General features: G+C 36.7%; 1 protein-coding gene across 2 annotated transcripts in view; it reads left to right on the top strand.

The window, feature by feature from the left end:
- Positions 1-17,469, top strand: part of CDK13 (cyclin dependent kinase 13) — a 138,836-nt gene that overhangs the window by 22,250 nt on the left and 99,117 nt on the right. For both annotated transcript variants that reach the window (XM_037056525.1, XM_037056526.1), the window contains exon 2: positions 6,962-7,621. In XM_037056525.1, the coding sequence (XP_036912420.1) occupies positions 6,962-7,621 (660 nt within the window). The remainder of the gene's footprint in view (positions 1-6,961; positions 7,622-17,469) is intronic.

Here is a 17,469-nt window from a genome sequence, read left to right as displayed (position 1 = left end):
GATATACCTATAATGTGAATGTGGTTTCATTTCATGTTGTCCTGAAGCTCCCTTAAAGTATCCTCTTTCTTTTTGAATCTTTTTTTGTTTTGTTGCTCTGACTGGGTATTTTTTTTCTGCCTTGTTTTCCAGCTTGCTTATTTGGTCCTCTGCTTCTTCTAGCCTGATTTTGATTTCTTCTATTGTAATCTTCATTTCAGATATTGTATTCTTCATTTCTTCCTGGTTCTTATTCATAGTTCCCATGTCCTTTGTATAAGCTGCTTTAGTTCCCAGTAAGTTTTTTGTAGCCCCCATAAAGTTCCTTGTAGGTTCTCAGTCCCTTGAGCATCCTTATAATCATTATTTTGAATTGTGTGTCTGATAGATTGCTTGCCTTAATTCTATTTAGCTCTTTTTTTTTTCTGGAGATTCCTCCTTTCCTTTTGATTGGAGGCTGTTTCTTTGTTTCTCCATTTTAGGTGACTCTTTTGATTTGTCTCCCTGTCTCAGATTACTCTGCTTTGCCTGCCTGTCTTCATGAGGTTGCTTTCTATGGTAGGAATTCTGTGGAACTTAGTGGTGCGGCCTCTTTGATCTCCTTTTCTGGATGCTGTAGTGCTGCCCTTTATTCAGTTTATGTGGACTCTCTCGTTGTACTTGGAGTTTGATTATTGATGGCTCATTCATTGTTGGGTTCTTCCCTCCACCTGAGTGACTGGGAGTCACAACCCCTGCCACATATTGTATGCTGTTGAACAGGTGCTCCTTTTGTGAAGAGTCTTCTGTACTCCTTGTATCAAAACTTAAGATCAGCTAAGATTCTGTTGATTGTCCAGATGTTTTTGTTGGAAGATCATGTGAGAAGCCAACTTGGGTGCGCTAGAACAAGTGGACTCAGCTTCCACCTCCTTGGCCACCATCTTGACCCCTATCCCTAAAAAACCTTGGATCCAACAGATGGAAGCCGAAGAGGACTAGAGTCACATGAAGAGAGACTGGAGTTTGTGTCTCTGGGGGGAGAGCTGAAGAAACAGTGACCAGGATCCTTATGCTGAGTCCCTCTCCCACACTGAAGCCACCATCTTTCTTCTGGCCTGTTTTTAGAGACTTAAAGACTTGAGTTATTTATTCCTTGAGGGACAATAGCAAATGGACAATTGCAATAGAATAGCCCAGTGTCGTGCATCCCAAACTGTAATGGGGGAGTTGTTAAATGCAGATTCTGTATCAGAAGGTCTGGGTTGAGACCTAAGATACAGCATTTCTGACCATCTTCAGTTGATGCTGATGCTGCTGGTCTGTGGTCCACACTCAAGTAACAATCTAAAGAGTATGATATTGATAGTATTTTAGAGGGCTTAGCCTTGGATAGAAAGAGAAACACCTTTATTTAAGTGGAATGTAAGTTGGGTGGAGATACGGATAAATTTGTAGGTAGGAGACATGCCTGATAATTTTTTTTTCCACCTGATAATTCTGTTTTTTCTCACAAAACAAGTGTGGTGATGTTAAGGAAAGACTTCAGGAATGGTGTGTGAGCTTAGAGAAAGTTGTGAAGGTTTGGAATAGGTAATAAAAAGAGAAGAAAGATGGGTGAATTTGAGACACATAATAATCACTGAACAGTGAGGATTAGTTTGGTTATGGTGTCTGTAGAAATAATTGGAGCAGGAAGAGATTAGATATGAGAAGTTCCATTATTTTTAAGATCTTAAGGAATCCTAAAGGAGAGGTGATGAGGTCTGAAATAGAACAGTGCCCTGGAGAATTGGTGTGATAGGCTAAATATGCCCTCCCCCAAAAGATGTTTGTGTGTACGTGTGAATATGTTACCTTACATGGCAAAAGGGATTTTGTAAGATGTGATTAAAATGGGGATCTTGAGATGAAGAGTTGATCTTGGATGGGTGGTATGTAATCACAAGGTCTTTATAAAAGGTGGGAGAAGGATTGGAGTTGGAAAAGGCAATGTAATGATAGATGCAGAGGTTGGATTGATATGGAACTATGAGTCAAAGAGTGGGCAGCCTTTAGAATTGTAAGAGGTAAGAAAACAGATTTTCCCAAGAGGTTGAAGAAGGAACAAAGCCCTGGTGACATGTTGATTTTAATCCACTAAGACTAATTTTGGACTTTTGACCTTCAGAAGTATAAGATAATATATTTGTGTTTTTTAAGCCACTAAATCTGTCAAAACTTGTTACAACAGCAATAGGAAGCCTGCAGAGAAGTATGGATGTAAGAGAATGTAGAGTTATAATTTACAAAATGAGACAGTGATGGGATGTGGTATGGGCACAAGGAAACTGGGAAGATTTCTAGCCTGGATAAGTGGGTAGAGGAAAGTGATAAAATTAAAAGTAGAGGCTGGCAAGGAGCAGGTATTAGAGGAGGAAGGTGTTCACTTTGCATATATGGATGGATCAGATAGGGTGAAGGAAGGTTTGAAGCAAGAGATGAATTTACGAAACTGCATAATATTGTTATAGCTAATAGAACTGTTATAGTACCAGTACCATGGCATACTGTTTTGATTACTGTAGCTTTGTAATATAGTTTGAAGTCAGGGAGTATGTATTCTTCAGCTTTCTCTTTCTCAAGTTTGCTTTTAACTATTCAAGGTCTGTATGTGGTTCCATGTGAATTTTAGAATTGTTTCCTTCTGTGAAAAATGCCTTTGGAGTTGAATATGTAGAATACTTTGTGTAGTATGGACATTTTAATGATCAGTTCTTTCAGTCCATGAGCATGGAGTGCCTTTCCCGTTTTTTTTGTTTTCAATTTCTTTCACCTCCTTTGTTAAATTTATTTTTGATGATATTTTAAGTGAAATTCTTCTCAATTTCTCTTTTTAATAGTTCATTGTTACTGTATAGAAACAACTAATATTTGTATGTTGATTATGTATCCTGCACCTTTAACAAATTGATTCACTTATTCTAACCACTTCTTGGTGTGTACTCTTTAAGGGTTTTCTGTTGGTAAGATGTCATCTGTAAACAGAAAATTTTCTTCTCTCTTTCTGATTTTGATGCTTTTTACTTATTTTTCTTGCCTAATTGCTCTGGCTAGGACTTCCATTACTGTGTTGAATAAAAGCGTTAAGAGTTGGACATTATTGTCTCGCTCTTGCCCTTAGAGGAAAAGGTACCAGCTTTTCACTGTTGAGCATCATATAAGCTTTGGGCTTGTCATATATGGCCTTTGTTATCTAAAGGATATACCTGATTTGTTAGTTTTTATCGTGAATGGATGTTGAATTTTGTCAAATGCTTTTTTCACATCTGTTGAGATGATCATAGAATTTTCTTCATTTTGTTGATGTAGAGTATCACATTTACTGACTTACATACATTGAACCATCTTTGCATGGGAAGCATTTTGCAGGTTGTCAACAAATTTTTGAAATGGGCACAGCTGTTGTTAGTATCTAAAAAATACTGCATTGGATATTACATGTATAAAATATTTCTGTCAACCCAGAAAGTTCTATTGGATAGCACTGTTCTATGATGAGGGATTGGATATTATTGTAGCACAATTTTGAAGAATCAGAGTTGGCTAATGAGGCCAAATTTCCAAAGACCTGGACTCTTCATGCAATTTTGTGATATAGTTGAGTGAACAGTGCACCATCCTCGCTCGCTCACTGTCTCTGAGGAACACTAATCTGATTAACAGTGAGCACTAGCCAGTTGTGTTTCAGGATCCTGGGTTTTTATCTTGGTCTGGCTTTGTGTTGTATGAAATTGGGAAAATCTTAGAAACATAAAAAGGTCTCTGAACTTCTTAAAGAGATCCTATAACCTTTAAAAAATTTTAAAAACAAACAAGAGCCCTGGCTGGGTGACTCAGTTGGAATGTCGTCCCATGCACCAATAGGTAAATTCCTGGTCAGGGCACATACCCGAAATGTGGGTTCTGTCCCCAGTTGGGGTATGTGTGAGCAGCAACTGGCAATCGATGGATGTTGCGCTCTCACATCATTGTTTTTGTCTGTCTCTCCCCGCCTCCCTTCTTGTCTCTGAAATCAATAAAACATCCTTGGTTGAAGATTAAAAAACAAACAAACAAACAGCTAATATACATATTCACTGAAGAATATACAGCATAGAAATATTAGAAAAACATTTTTAAAAAGAAGAAAAATCTTGTCTATAAAACAGAGACTTGATATATACCAGCCATTTCAGTTCTTTTAGTAGGACATCATAATATAGTTCATCAAATAGTCTTAGAGATCTCCTTCTCTTTTCCCCTAGTAACTTTGCATGGCTAAAGTATTAGATCATTAGTAAATATGACCTAAAGTTGAGTTTTACATTTATATTTAGTTTAAGTTTCCAAATTATGTTTGTTGTAACAATGTGTATATAACTGAAACTTATTAGCAGATATGCAATATCTGAGGGAATACAAGTTTATTAGTACTTGAAAAAGTACAGGAACTTCTGAAGAGAAATAGAGCAATTGGAGAGGAAAGCAGGGTTTATCTGGAAGAATTCTATTGGTATAGAGACCAAGTACCATAAAAATGTCATTTTCAAAATATCCTTTTTTCCAGAAAAACTTTTTCATAGAGAACTTTTTTGATTTTACTGATACCTCTGTTACTCAGATTCTGTCCAGAAGAGAATAATTTAGTAGGCCAGAGAAATGAATTGTGTTGGGATTTTACCTGATACCTTTTCTCAGGTAAAATTTACTGATCATAAATCTCCCAGTTAAATATAATTTATGTTTCTTTATGCTAGGATAGGAAAGTTAATTTGAGAAAATTGCTGTGCTGTTTAGACTCTGATGAGATGACAGCCTCTTTGTTTTCCTCTGCTGTGTACTTTTCTGCTGCTCATTAGTATTTCATCAAGGTATGGAGACAACTTATATAGGGCTTGTTTAGAGATCCAAGAGCCTTTTCCCCCCTTTTATTGAATTTATTGGGGTAGTAATGGTTAACAAAATTATACAGTTTTCAGGTGCGCAATTCCACAGCATATCATCTGTACACTCTAGCATGTGTTCATCCCCCAAGTCAGAGGGTTCCAAGAATGTTAATGGAGAGGAATTTTAAAATGCAGCCAATTATTTCATATTATGGCACTTTTGCTTCCTATATTAAAGTTATCCAAAATATTTTATAGCCAAATTTTATAACATCTATAACCAAATATTTTATAACATTTCCTCTCATTTCCATGAGTAATTGTAAGCTCATTGATTTTATCAATTGGTATATATGTATATTTAATTATAAGCAAGTGTTAGATTATAATGTTTTCTACAGGTGTTTTCATTAATCTAAAATAATGTGATATAAATACTTTATGTGAAGTTCGTATGCAACACTAGCTCAGTGCTGAACACTAGTCCCTCAGTACATTTTGAAATGTTTGGAAAGAATAAGGAAGGAGTTGAATTGTATTTGTGTTTATTCTAAAGCTTATTATCTTGTTTTATCAGAATTGTAGAATGTTCCTGCACTTTTCCTTTCATACTGTGTTAATGTCAGAAATAAGGAAAAATGTGCAGTTCTTCCTTTTCTTTCTGCCCATCTTAATTAAGGTTCCCAGGAGTTTCTTTGCTTTCTCCTCAGTTATCCCCCACCCAGCTTCTACAAAATTTCAGCGAAAGCGCTCTCTTACCAAGCTCCCCTCTAATGCATTGATTGTGTTAAGGCACCTACTTCAGGGTCAAAAGGTCTGAATTTAGGACCTGGCACACAACTAGATCAGGCAAGGTTTTAGAAGAAAACTAAATCAAACTCAGAGGGTTTGAAAGACTTTAATGAAGGACCACAGAAATGGAGTGGATTAAGGGAACCCACAGAGTATATTTTCACTATTTATAGAGGGAATCTTGACGGGGTAAGGAAAATACAGTGTTATCAGAGTCTAGTGACAGCTGTGGAAAAGAGGTTTGCCTGACAGCCATGGTAGTAGAGGGATACAGCTTCTATCAGAAACTGTGGTTCAGAAAGGGGAAGGAGCTGGAAAGAAATAATCCAGCCTTTCTCTGCCCTGTGATCTGCCATGAACAGACAGCCCTGGAACCTATAAGATGTATCTATTGAGGTCAGCCTCCCTGGTTACAGAATAGAATAGAAGAGTATTGGAGGGATAGGGTAGTGGCACGATATGATAGTAACCAACATAACTACTAATACTTATGAGATTGATTTAGGTAACCTAGTATTTTGGATTCAGTTTATTATCTGTAAAGTATAGATACTTTTACTGGGTTTGATGTGAGCTTAAATGAGATAACATGCTAAAATAGTATCATAGTGTTTTAACTTGTGAGTATAAAGCTTTGATAAGGTATAGATTTCAAAAGCTCAGCCTCATTTTATTTGGTGCTGTACTGCATGTTTTATAGGAGTTTTGATTGCTTCCATGCTTTTAAATATATATGGTGGTTTTGTGTTTTCCAGTAATCTTTGCGAAGTGCATTGCACAGTCATTAAGTAGTTTCCAAGATTTAGAAACTTATAGTTATTGCCTAATGACAGGTTTTCTTTTTCACTCTTCTTATAGATATACCTACTTCTGAACATGGTGGGGGTCCTTTTGAGATGTAGAGATTGTCTCCCTGGTGAGACTTCCCCCTGCTACAAGTACTTCACTGTTGGTAACACTGTTATCCTTGTTGCCTGTACTTCTGTTTTCCTAGCAGTGATGCCTTGTCACATGTTGTCGTCCTAATTAGTAACAGTATTTCTTTTCACAGATATTTTTACTTTCATTCAACCTTTTGTTGAGCATTTGTAGCCTAGATCAAGACTTAGACAATCCCTACATTTTCAGGAAAACTATAGCCACTAGATCACAGATAATCTACGTAAAAGCACTTAAAAATCCACAAAAATTGTACTATGATTTTGAAATTAAATAAAGTACTTCATGGGCTCAAGTTACCAGTTTTGGTAAATTTCAGCTGAACTCTTCTGATTACTGACTAAATCTTAATTATTTTCCACCAGACGGTCTGCCAAATCCCGAAGCAGAAGCCCATATTCATCCAGGCATTCAAGATCTCGTAGCAGGCACAGATTGTCTAGATCCAGAAGTCGTCATTCTAGCATTTCTCCTAGCACACTAACCCTGAAAAGTAGCCTGGCAGCTGAATTGAACAAGAATAAAAAAGCTCGAGCTGCAGAGGCAGCGAGAGCTGCAGAGGCAGCTAAGGCTGCAGAAGCAGCTAAGGCTGCTGAGGCCGCTGCCAAAGCTGCCAAAGCCTCAAACACTTCTACACCTACCAAGGGGAACACAGAAAGTGCTGCCAGTGCATCACAAACAAACCATGTGAAGGATGTGAAGAAATTCAAGATTGAGCATGCACCTTCTCCCTCAAGTGGTGGAACTTTGAAAAATGACAAGGCAAAAACAAAGCCACCTCTTCAGGTAACAAAGGTGGACAATAATTTGATTGTGGATAAAGCTACCAAGAAGGCCGTTGTAGTTGGGAAGGAGAGTAAATCTGCTGCTACAAAGGAGGAACCAGTATCTCTTAAAGAGAAAACCAAACCACTTACACCAAGCATAGGAGCCAAGGAGAAGGAGCAACATGTGGCTTTAGTGACCTCTACGTTGCCACCATTACCTTTGCCTCCCATGCTGCCTGAAGATAAAGATGCCGATAGGTAAGTGCAAAAAATTTGGTCAGTAACTGTTTAAAGAAAAACATACATAAGTTTGAAATAAGAAATTATATGACCTCCCCCCAAAAAGAGGCTATAAGTAAGTAGATTGATTCTCTTTCTAATATATGTCTTAATAAAATTTACATATATGTCTTAAAATGTTGCACATTGTTTGTAGAATGACAAAATTACAGCTTATGCTAAGAATTCCAGAAAAATTTGCCATTGCCTTGGGAGACAATTTATATATCAATTTGAGTATGGGAATTAGAAATGCCAGTATTTACTTTCGTTTAATACTCCTTAATGATACATCAGAGATAGGACATTTTATGAAAGAGTCTGTCCCGGGTGATATAAAGCATGTATCTTGGTTATTTCTAAGTTTTTTCAGTGGCCTTTTAAATTTACCAGTTTTGGTGGCTTTATGAATTTATCCCTTTATTCTTTTGTTGACTTTAAATTTTTTGCAAATAGAGATTAATTACATATTACACAAAACCCATAATGTGGTTATGCTTTCCTTTAACATGTTTACATATACCTATTAAAAATATTGGGGTGTGACTTGTTTTTTATTTGAACATTTTTGAGAGGATAGAGACAAGAGTATCTGTAAATGGAATTCTAAGTATGTTTCTTAAATATATGCTAGGATAGAAGAATTATGCTATTGTGTTCTATCTGCTTAATTATACCACCTAATTTATTTTTATCAAGAAATTAGAGCTGTTACTCCCCTTACTTTCTGTTACGAAGCAACTATATGGATGGTTTTCCTAGCTGATAGAGTAGAAAACAAGTAGATTAAAATACCATGTGGGCAGGTCTTTTAAGTGCTCACTTTAGTTAGCATTATGAAAATTTTTTAACTTAAACCAAAAAAAATTCCTTTTTCATGCCTTCTGAGGTCTATTTTTCTTACAATCAAAAATGTTGCCCAGAGATCCCATGCAATTTAATTAGGTGTTATCTCATTATAGTACTCTAATTGTGTTATTTCCAGCCTTGATTGTTATCCAGGAGCACTGAAAGTTTATAACAGTAGTGATTTATAAAATTGATGAGTGGTGGAATGGTCTTTCCAGCACAATGAGTGCAGAATTGGGTCACTTATTAATACCGAGAATCCAGTGATTCTGAACTAGTGAGACTCTTTCTCCACTTAATTCTTCATATGTGCTTTAGGGGTAAATTTTTACTGGTGATATATTTTCAAGAACTCAAGACATACCTATCTGAATGCTTAAGGAGGATATTCTTTGTGCATCTGTTTGTAATTAAAACAGATGGCACATTTCATAGTTGGTCATTAAAAATTTTTGACCCACCTTCTTTCCTGTCTTTTCTACTTTGCTCTTTTGTTGTAGCTCTGCTTTTTTTTTTTCTTTTAATGTGTTTCTATGTTTCATGGACATAGAAGTTTACGGCTCTTACGGTTAGTAGTAGTAGTTACTACTACTAACGTGTGTGGCCAAAGACTGTAACACCAATTATAGTTACTTTTGATGATCCAGTTGTCTGAAGTTTGGCCAGTGGGAACGTTTTTAACCTGGCTCCTTTGTCCTTTTGACATAACTGCACTGGTTTTTGAGTGCTTTCTTGTTTCCTAGCAAAGTAATATTGAACTTGGAACTTCTTTACTAGACCTAAAATTCATTACTCTCTGAAAATCATAAAATGGACTGTTACCGTTATGGTTTCATATAATATTGTTTTCTTTTAAAATATATTAAGATCATACTGTACATAATATTCTTTGACTTTTTTTTTCATTTGGTATGTTGGAGATTTATTCCTACCAATAGGAATGGATGCATCATGCTCTTATTAACTATTCTGCTGTTGGTTAATGGATACTTAGATTTATAATTATTTGCTAGTAAAGTCACCTTACATTAATACTTCATGTACATCTGAGCAATTTTTGTAGGATAGTTGCAAGGTCAAAGTATGCGTGTTTAAATATTTGATAGAAACTGCCACCATGTATCTCAGTAAGGCTGTATAACAAGTTATATATCTAGTGTATGAAATTATTTCAAGAACATTGTCAATTTTGAATTTTTGATAATCTTTAAAATATGTGGTGATTTAATTTTGCATTTTCTTGCTTATTGAGATTAGCATCTTTCTGAACACTTTTTGGCTATTTATTGTTTCTAGTGAATTACATGTTCTCATCTTATGCTGACTTTTCCTTAAAATTGTTTTTCTTTTTCTAATTGATTTATAGGTACTCCTTATTTAGGGATCTTAATCTTTGCCTCAGAGGCTGTTTTTTGTCTTTGAGATTCATTTGTTTTGTTTTTGGATATATGGATGTTTTCCATTTTAAAAATAGTAGTTGGCTCTTATTTTTCCTTTAAAACTTTAGAGTATATAAATTTAAAAAAGACTCACAGTTTGCAAATATTTGTTTTCTGTTTCTTATTAACCCCTCTGTATTTTTGGTTTTTAAATGAAGAAGAAAGACTTGGCTCTCCTCTATCACCCTGTGGACCAATAGGTCCAATTAGTAACATCATTTGTTGAATAATCCATCTCACTGATTTGTGGTGCCATATATAAAAATTCTTATAGATATCTGTGTTTATGTACTCTCTTTTCTATTAACATATTTAATAATTTCTTTGTCAGTACCTTTTTAACATTTGTAGATGCATGGTATGTTGGCTCTCAAACTCAATTTTCTATTAGAGTGGTAGGCAGATAATGTAAAAGTGAAGGGATGGAACAAATTACTGATTAGTGAACAGCTCTGATATTCAGCCTCAAATTCAGTGCTGCTATACATGGATTTGGGTCGTGTGTACCTAGAGTTTTTCATTTTTTTTAAAGAAGCCTGGGATCTCAATATTTATGTAAATCTTCTGGTTGATTTAAGAATATTGGTAGTTTGGGATGGGAGTAATAGACAGAAAACTGTCCTTGAAAAATAATTAAATAAAAAAATTGGGAAAAAAAGAAAATTTATAGATATATAACACTTTCCAGAACTGTTAAATATATATCCTATTGCTATGTCACACACAAAAAAGAAGAATATTGGTAGTTAAATCATTTAGACAGTTATACATCATCTTTGACTTCGCCCAGCCTTTGGCTTTTGAGATCTTTTGAGATCAGCCTTTTGAGATCTTTTTAGATAGTTGACTGTAAATGACAGGATAAATCCCATGTTACTATTCTCTTTAAAAATTTTTCTTTGCAGTTTTGTTTTTATTTTTAGATTTTATAGTCCATCAGCTTGTTAAGTTGTATTTAAAAGACTATTCCTGGGATTTTGTTTGGGACTCTATTAAATGTTATAGATTAATTTAGAGTCTGACAGTACTATCATAGTTTCCCATTATTTTCATTCAAATCTAGTATTATGTTCATCAGTCATATATTTAATTTTTTTTCTTTTTGCTCTTGTACATTTCTTAAGACATTTTGTTATTTTTGTTGCTGTAGTAGTATATGGAAGCTTTTAAAAAGTTACATTTTCTATTTGGTTATTGCACATGTTGGCAAAAATGTAGCGTTTTTAGTTATATAATTTTATTCTTGTAAAACAGTATTTTATTTATTTTAAGCCTGGGAATATAGCTGAATTTGATAATTCATATAATGATATTATTGGAATATAAGCAGTCTTTTAAATTTAAATAATAAGTAAAATTAAGACTTTTGCCTTGCCCAGGTGTACCTCAGTTGGTTAGAGCATTGCTTGGATCAAACCAAGGTTTTTGGTTTGATCCACAGCAAGGGCACATAGAAGAAGAAACCAGTGAATGCATAAATAAGCAGGACAGCAAATCATCGTTTGTCTATCTCTCTTTTATTTATTTTTAAAATATATTTTATATTTATGTTATTATAGTTGTCCCATTTTTTCCTCCCCTTTTTCCCCTCTGCCCCCTCCCTCCCCCTCCATCATTAGCCTATCTTCTGCTCCATTTCCCATACTATTCTAAACCTCCCCATCTATTTTGTATCTATCATTTGTGCTTTTTATTCCCTGTACCTTTCCCCGTTCTCCCCCCTCACTCCTCCCTGCTGATTACCCTCCATATGATCTCTATTTCTGTGAATCTCTTCCTGTGCTAGTTTTTGCGTAGTTTGTTTTTGTTTTTTCAGATTCAATTGTGAGCTTGTTGTCATTTTACTCTTCATACTTTTAAATATTCTTTCATATCTTTCTTAGATAAGTCCTTTTAACATTTCTATAAGAGCTTAGTGATGATGAACTCCTTAACTTCACCTTATATGGCTGCCCTTCCATTCTGAATGATGGTGTTGCTGGATAGAGTAATCTCAGAAGAGCTTAGTGATGATGAACTCCTTAACTTCACCTTATATGGCTGCCCTTCCATTCTGAATGATGGTGTTGCTGGATAGAGTAATCTCAGATGTAGGTCCTTGCCTTGCCTTTCGTGACTTGAAATACTTTCTTCTATCCCCTTCTTGCCAGGTTTCTTTTGAGAAATGATAGTCTTTTTTTTTTTAAAGATATTTATTTATAGAGGGGAAGGAGAGAGGGAGGAGGGAGAGAAACATCAATGTATGGTTGCCTTTTGTGCATCCCCTGCTGGTAGTTGGCCCGCAAGGAACCGGTTTGCAACCCAGGCATGTGCCCTGACTGGGAATCGAACCGCGATCGTCTGGTTCGCAGGCCGCACTCAATCCACTGAGCTACGCCAGCCAGGGCTAGCTGATAGTCTTATGAGAACTCCTTTGTAGGTAACTGTCTCCTTTCCTCTTGCTCTTTTTAGTATTCTCTCCTTACCTCTGTCTTGGGTAATGTAATTTTGATGTGCCTTGGTGTGTGTTTCCTTGGGTCCAACTTCTAAGGGACTCTCTGTGCTTCCTGGACTTCCTAGAAGTCTATTTCCTTTGTCAGGTTAGGGAAGTTGTACTTCATTATGTATTCAAATAAGTTTTCCATTCTTGCTCTTCCTCTTCTCTTTCTGGCACCCCTATGGTTCAGATGTTTGGAACATTTAAAGTTGTCCCAGAGGTTCCTAAGCCTCTCTGCATGTTTTTGAATTCTTGTTTCTTCATTCTGTTCCAGTTGCATGTTTATTTCTTCCTTCTGCTCCATATCATTGATTTGAGTCCTGGTTTCCTTCCCATCACTGTTGGTTCCTGCATATTTTCCTTTATTTCACTTTTCATAGCCTTCACTTTTTCATCTGTTTGGTGACCATACTTAACCATCTCTGTAAGCATCCTGATTACCAGTGTTTTGAACTATGCATCTGATAGGTTGGCTGTCTTTTCATCCCTTAGTTGTATTTTTTTCTGGAGCTTTGATCTCTTCTTTAATTTGGGCCATATTTTTTTGTCTCAGTGCACTTGTTACATGTTAAGGGGTGGAGCCTTAGGCAGAGCCTATTTACCAGGATGGGGCGGGCAACCCCATTTTGCTGAGCTGTGGTTCTATACATGGGAGAGGGGTCTGAGAGGGAACAATGCCGCTTGCTCAGCTCTCAGCTGGCTTTTCAGTAATTTCTTCTGCTACACACAAGGAAATTGGGCCTTTCTGGTGCTGATTCCTGGGTGGGTGTTTTTGTGTACATTCTAGGATCCTGTGGGTCTCTCCAAAAATCTCTCCTGTGAGGCTGGGAGTTTCTTACGCTGCTTTAACCCCCACAGGTTTTTTTAGTCAGGTTTTGAGGTTTTATTTCCCTGCACTGGAACCCTGGGTTGCGTGTTCTGTCTAACTCCCCAGTTGTTCTTCCCGTTTTAACCATAACGAAAATGTGGGACTGCCTGCTCTGCCAGCCACTGCCTTTCCCAGTGCACCAGCTGCTCCCTGCCCACCCCGTCCTTCCAGCCCCCACCTTGCCGTGAGTCCTCCACACCCCGGCTGCCAGCATTGTCCCTCTTGTCTCTCTGTATGAATGTTTCTTTAACTCCTTGGTTGTTGCATTTCCATACAGTTTGATTTTCTGGCGGTTCTGTTTACTTTTTGTTTTCAAGTTTGTTGTCCTTTTGGTTGTAGGAGGAGGTAAAATGTATCTACACCTCCAGCTTGGCCAGAAGTCTCTCTCTCTCTTACCCCCTCCATCCTCCCCCCCACCCCTTCCTCTTCCCCAAGCCCTCTCACTAAAATCACTAAATAAATTTTTTAATTAAGATGTTTAATTTAGTTTGTGCCCCTGCCAAAATTTCTTGTAATCCTCAGATAAATGACAGTTTTGAGTACAGTGTAAGTACAGTTAGCAATTTCATTTTTCTAAGTAAATTATTTTAAACAGGCTAGTTTTTAGAGGTCAAATGTTATCTTTTCTAGAAAGAAGTTTTTATTGTCTTGCAATACTCATTATCTGTTAGCTACTACATTACTGTGGGAATCCATTTGTATAGTACTTTATCCTGTGGTTTACCTGACTTCCAAAAAACTATAAGCTTCTTTCTGAGAGGAATTCTGTCTTAATTGTTACTGTTTTTTATTATTATTAAAGAAGTTATCTATTTATTTTTAGAGAGAGAGAAGGGAGAAAGGGAGAGAAAGCTGATTGGTTGGTTGTCTCTTGTACGTGCCCCTACTGGGGAATGAACCCACAACCCAAGCATGTGCCTTGACCTGGGATTGAACCGTTGACCTTTTACTTTTTGGGATGATGCCCAACCAACTGAGCCACACCAGTCCAGGCTGGTTTTTTTGTTTGTTTGTTTTGTTTTTGTTAGAACTCTAGTGCTTTATGTAATACCTAGCACATAGAATACCCATCCTGTATTTGTTGAATGGGTAAGAGTACAGTTGAAAACGGGACTCTGATACCATTATTTTAAAAATAAAACTGCAGAAAAGTAAAATTGTGAACTAGTTTCTTCTGAGCATAATTTTTTGTTTAAAGAACTTTCTAGTAACACAGGGTTATGAAGAAAACGTACAATTTTGTTTTGATTATTGATAGTTTTTTATCAAGTAGTTTTAAAGGAACATTTGTTGTATAATAATATTAATGTTCAAAATTAATACAAGTTTTGATATAAGGAATTAAAATTCAGTGATATATTTTGATAATTTTGTTAGTAATTTAGGACCACAGCAGTGTAGTTTCACTAACTTTTTTATTATGGGACTCATAACTGCTATGAAAGTATGTGAAGTCCAAATTTTATTATCATTTTAAGATTCTCTTTCAACACATCATATTATTAGATAAAAGATTTTGTAATACCTGGGAGGTTTAAAATGATCAGTTGCCACGTAAAGATATACTTTAAAAATCAGAGCTCTTTATACATCCGTAAAGAGTACAAAGCTGAGCTAAACTTTTCACCTGTGATTCTAGTAATTGAAGCCTTAAAAATTAAAAGAATCAGAGCTTTCGGCCAAGATGGGGTGTAGTAGACACACTGTGCCTCCTCGAACAACAAAAATAAGGACAACAATTCAGAAACAAAGTAACAACCAAAACTGAAAGAAAATTAAACTGTATGGAAGTCTGACAACCAAGGAGTTAAGATAGACACCTTTATCCAGACTGGTAGGCGGAGCGCAGTCTGTCCACAAAGCAGAGAGGGGTTGCAGCTCAGAATGCGGTGACACCGGGTGTGCAAGGTGTCAGTGGGCAGACGCTGGGCACCCAGGTAGTGGCTGGCAGACCCCAGGAGTGGGGTGGCAACGAGCAGACCCAGTTAGGCGGCTATTGAGAAGCAAGGGATTGTGCGCAAAATGGCTGGCTGACCTTTCAGCAGTCCCACATTGGTGAGCAGATAACTGGGGAGTGAGACAGATCACTCCCCAGGGTCCTAGTGCTGGGAAATAAAGTCTCAAAACCCCGACTGAAAACATTTGTAGGGGTTGAGGCGCAGGGAGAAACTCCCACCCTCACAGGGAAGTTTGTTGGAAAGACCCACAGGGTCCTAAAATGCACAGAAGCCCACCCACACGGGAATCAGCATCAGAAAGGCCCAATTGGCTTGGGGGAAGCTGTGGAAGAAGCTGAGGTGCAACAGACAACACAGCAAAGTGCCATTTTTTTCCCCTCTCTGACCCCGCCCTCACATACAGCATCACAACCCAGCTACTGGGTTGCCCCGCCCTGGTGAGCACCTAAGGCTCTGCCCCTCATACATAACAGGTGTCAACAGACCAAAACATTATGGCTCAAGCAGAAAAAGAGCTCAAAGCCCCAGAGCCAATACTTATAAGTGACAAAGAGGTAGCCAGCCTATCAAATGCACAGTTCAAAACACTGGTGATCAGGATGCTCACACAACTGGTTGATTTTAGTCACAAATTACAGAAACAAATGAAGGTTAAACTAAGTGAAATGAAGGGATATGCACAGGAAACCAATAGGATGGAAAGGAAACTGGGTCTCAAATCAATGGAGTGGACCAGAAGGAAGAAAGAAACAACCAAACAGAAAATGATAAAGAAATAAGAATTCAAAAAAATGAGGAGAGGCTTAGGAACCTCCAGGACATCTGTAAACATTCCAACATCTGAATTATAGGGGTACCAGAAGGGGGAAGAGGAACAGCCATGAGTGGAAAACTTATTTGAAGAAATAATAAAGAAGAACTTCCTGAATCTGGCAAAGGAAATAGACTTCCAGGAAGTCAAGGAAGCTCAGAGAATCCCAAAGAAGGTGGACCCAAAGAGGAACACACCAAGGCATATCATAATTACATTAGCCAAGATAAAAATGAAGGAGAGAATCCTAGAAGCAGCAAGAGAAAAGAAGACAGTAACCTACAAAGGAGTTTCTACCAGACTATTAGCTGATTTCTCAAAGGAGACCTTATAGGCAAGAAGGGGCTGGAAAGAAGTATTGCAAGTCATGAAACACAAGGACCTACACCCAAGATTGCTCTATCCAGCAAAGCTTTCATTTAGAATGGAAGGGCAGGTAAAGTGCTTCTCAGATAAGGTCAAGTTGAAGGAATTCATCTTCACTAAGCCCTTATTTTATGAAATGTTAACAGGACTTATTTAAGAAAAAGAAGATAAAAAATATGACAGTAAAATGACAGCAAACTCACAATTACTAACAACCACACCTAAAATAAAAACAAACTAAGGAAACAACTAGAACAGGAAAAGAACCACAGAAATGGAGATCACATGGAGGGGTAGCAACAGGGGAGTGGGAGGAGGAGATAGGGGAAAAGGTACAGAGGATAAGGAGCATAGATGGCAGGCAGAAAATGGACAGGGGGAGAAAATAGACAAGAATAGTATGGGAAATGTAAAAGCTAAAGAACTTAAGACACAACATGAACTAAAGGGGGCGAATGTGGGAGGGCAAGGGTGTGCAGGATGGAGGGGAGTGAAGGAGGAAATGGGACAACTGTAATAACATAATCAATAAAATATATTTTTCGGAAAAAATTTAAAACAGTGTCCAGTTGAGAAAATTTAACATAAAAAGGAGTGAAGCTAAATTACTTGTTTGTGTTTTTTTTGGTGGGCAAGATGAATAATAGTGTGTAGTTTTATTTCTTACAACAAAACAGCTTTTGTCTCTTCAATAGAATTATATCAAATGCTATTACTACAATGTTAATGAATTTTCTTATAAAACAAGTGACTTTCAGTTTTGATGTTTTGTATTAATTACTTAACAATTTAAAAATAGACCAATTTTTTAAAACAGTTTTAGACTTACAGAAAAGTTACAGACTCCCTATATACTCTATACTTAACTTTTCTCAATAACATTAATATGGTACATTTGTTAAAGTGAATGAACCTATGTTAATGTATACTTTGTTCTAGTTTCCTTAGTTTTGATCTAATTCCACATCATTTTACCCCCAATTTTATACTTTGCAGTTGGATATGGTATATTATTTTATCTGGAAAATAAAGTACTTAGTAGTATTTTGCTATTGCATGA

Source organism: Sturnira hondurensis, unplaced genomic scaffold (genome assembly GCF_014824575.4).
Source record: "Sturnira hondurensis isolate 20B ecotype Veracruz unplaced genomic scaffold, ASM1482457v3 Scaffold0008992, whole genome shotgun sequence".
NCBI classification, from domain to species: domain Eukaryota; kingdom Metazoa; phylum Chordata; class Mammalia; order Chiroptera; family Phyllostomidae; genus Sturnira; species Sturnira hondurensis.
The sequence above is the reverse complement of the archived record's forward strand: the minus strand, read 5'-3'. Positions and strand labels throughout refer to the sequence as shown.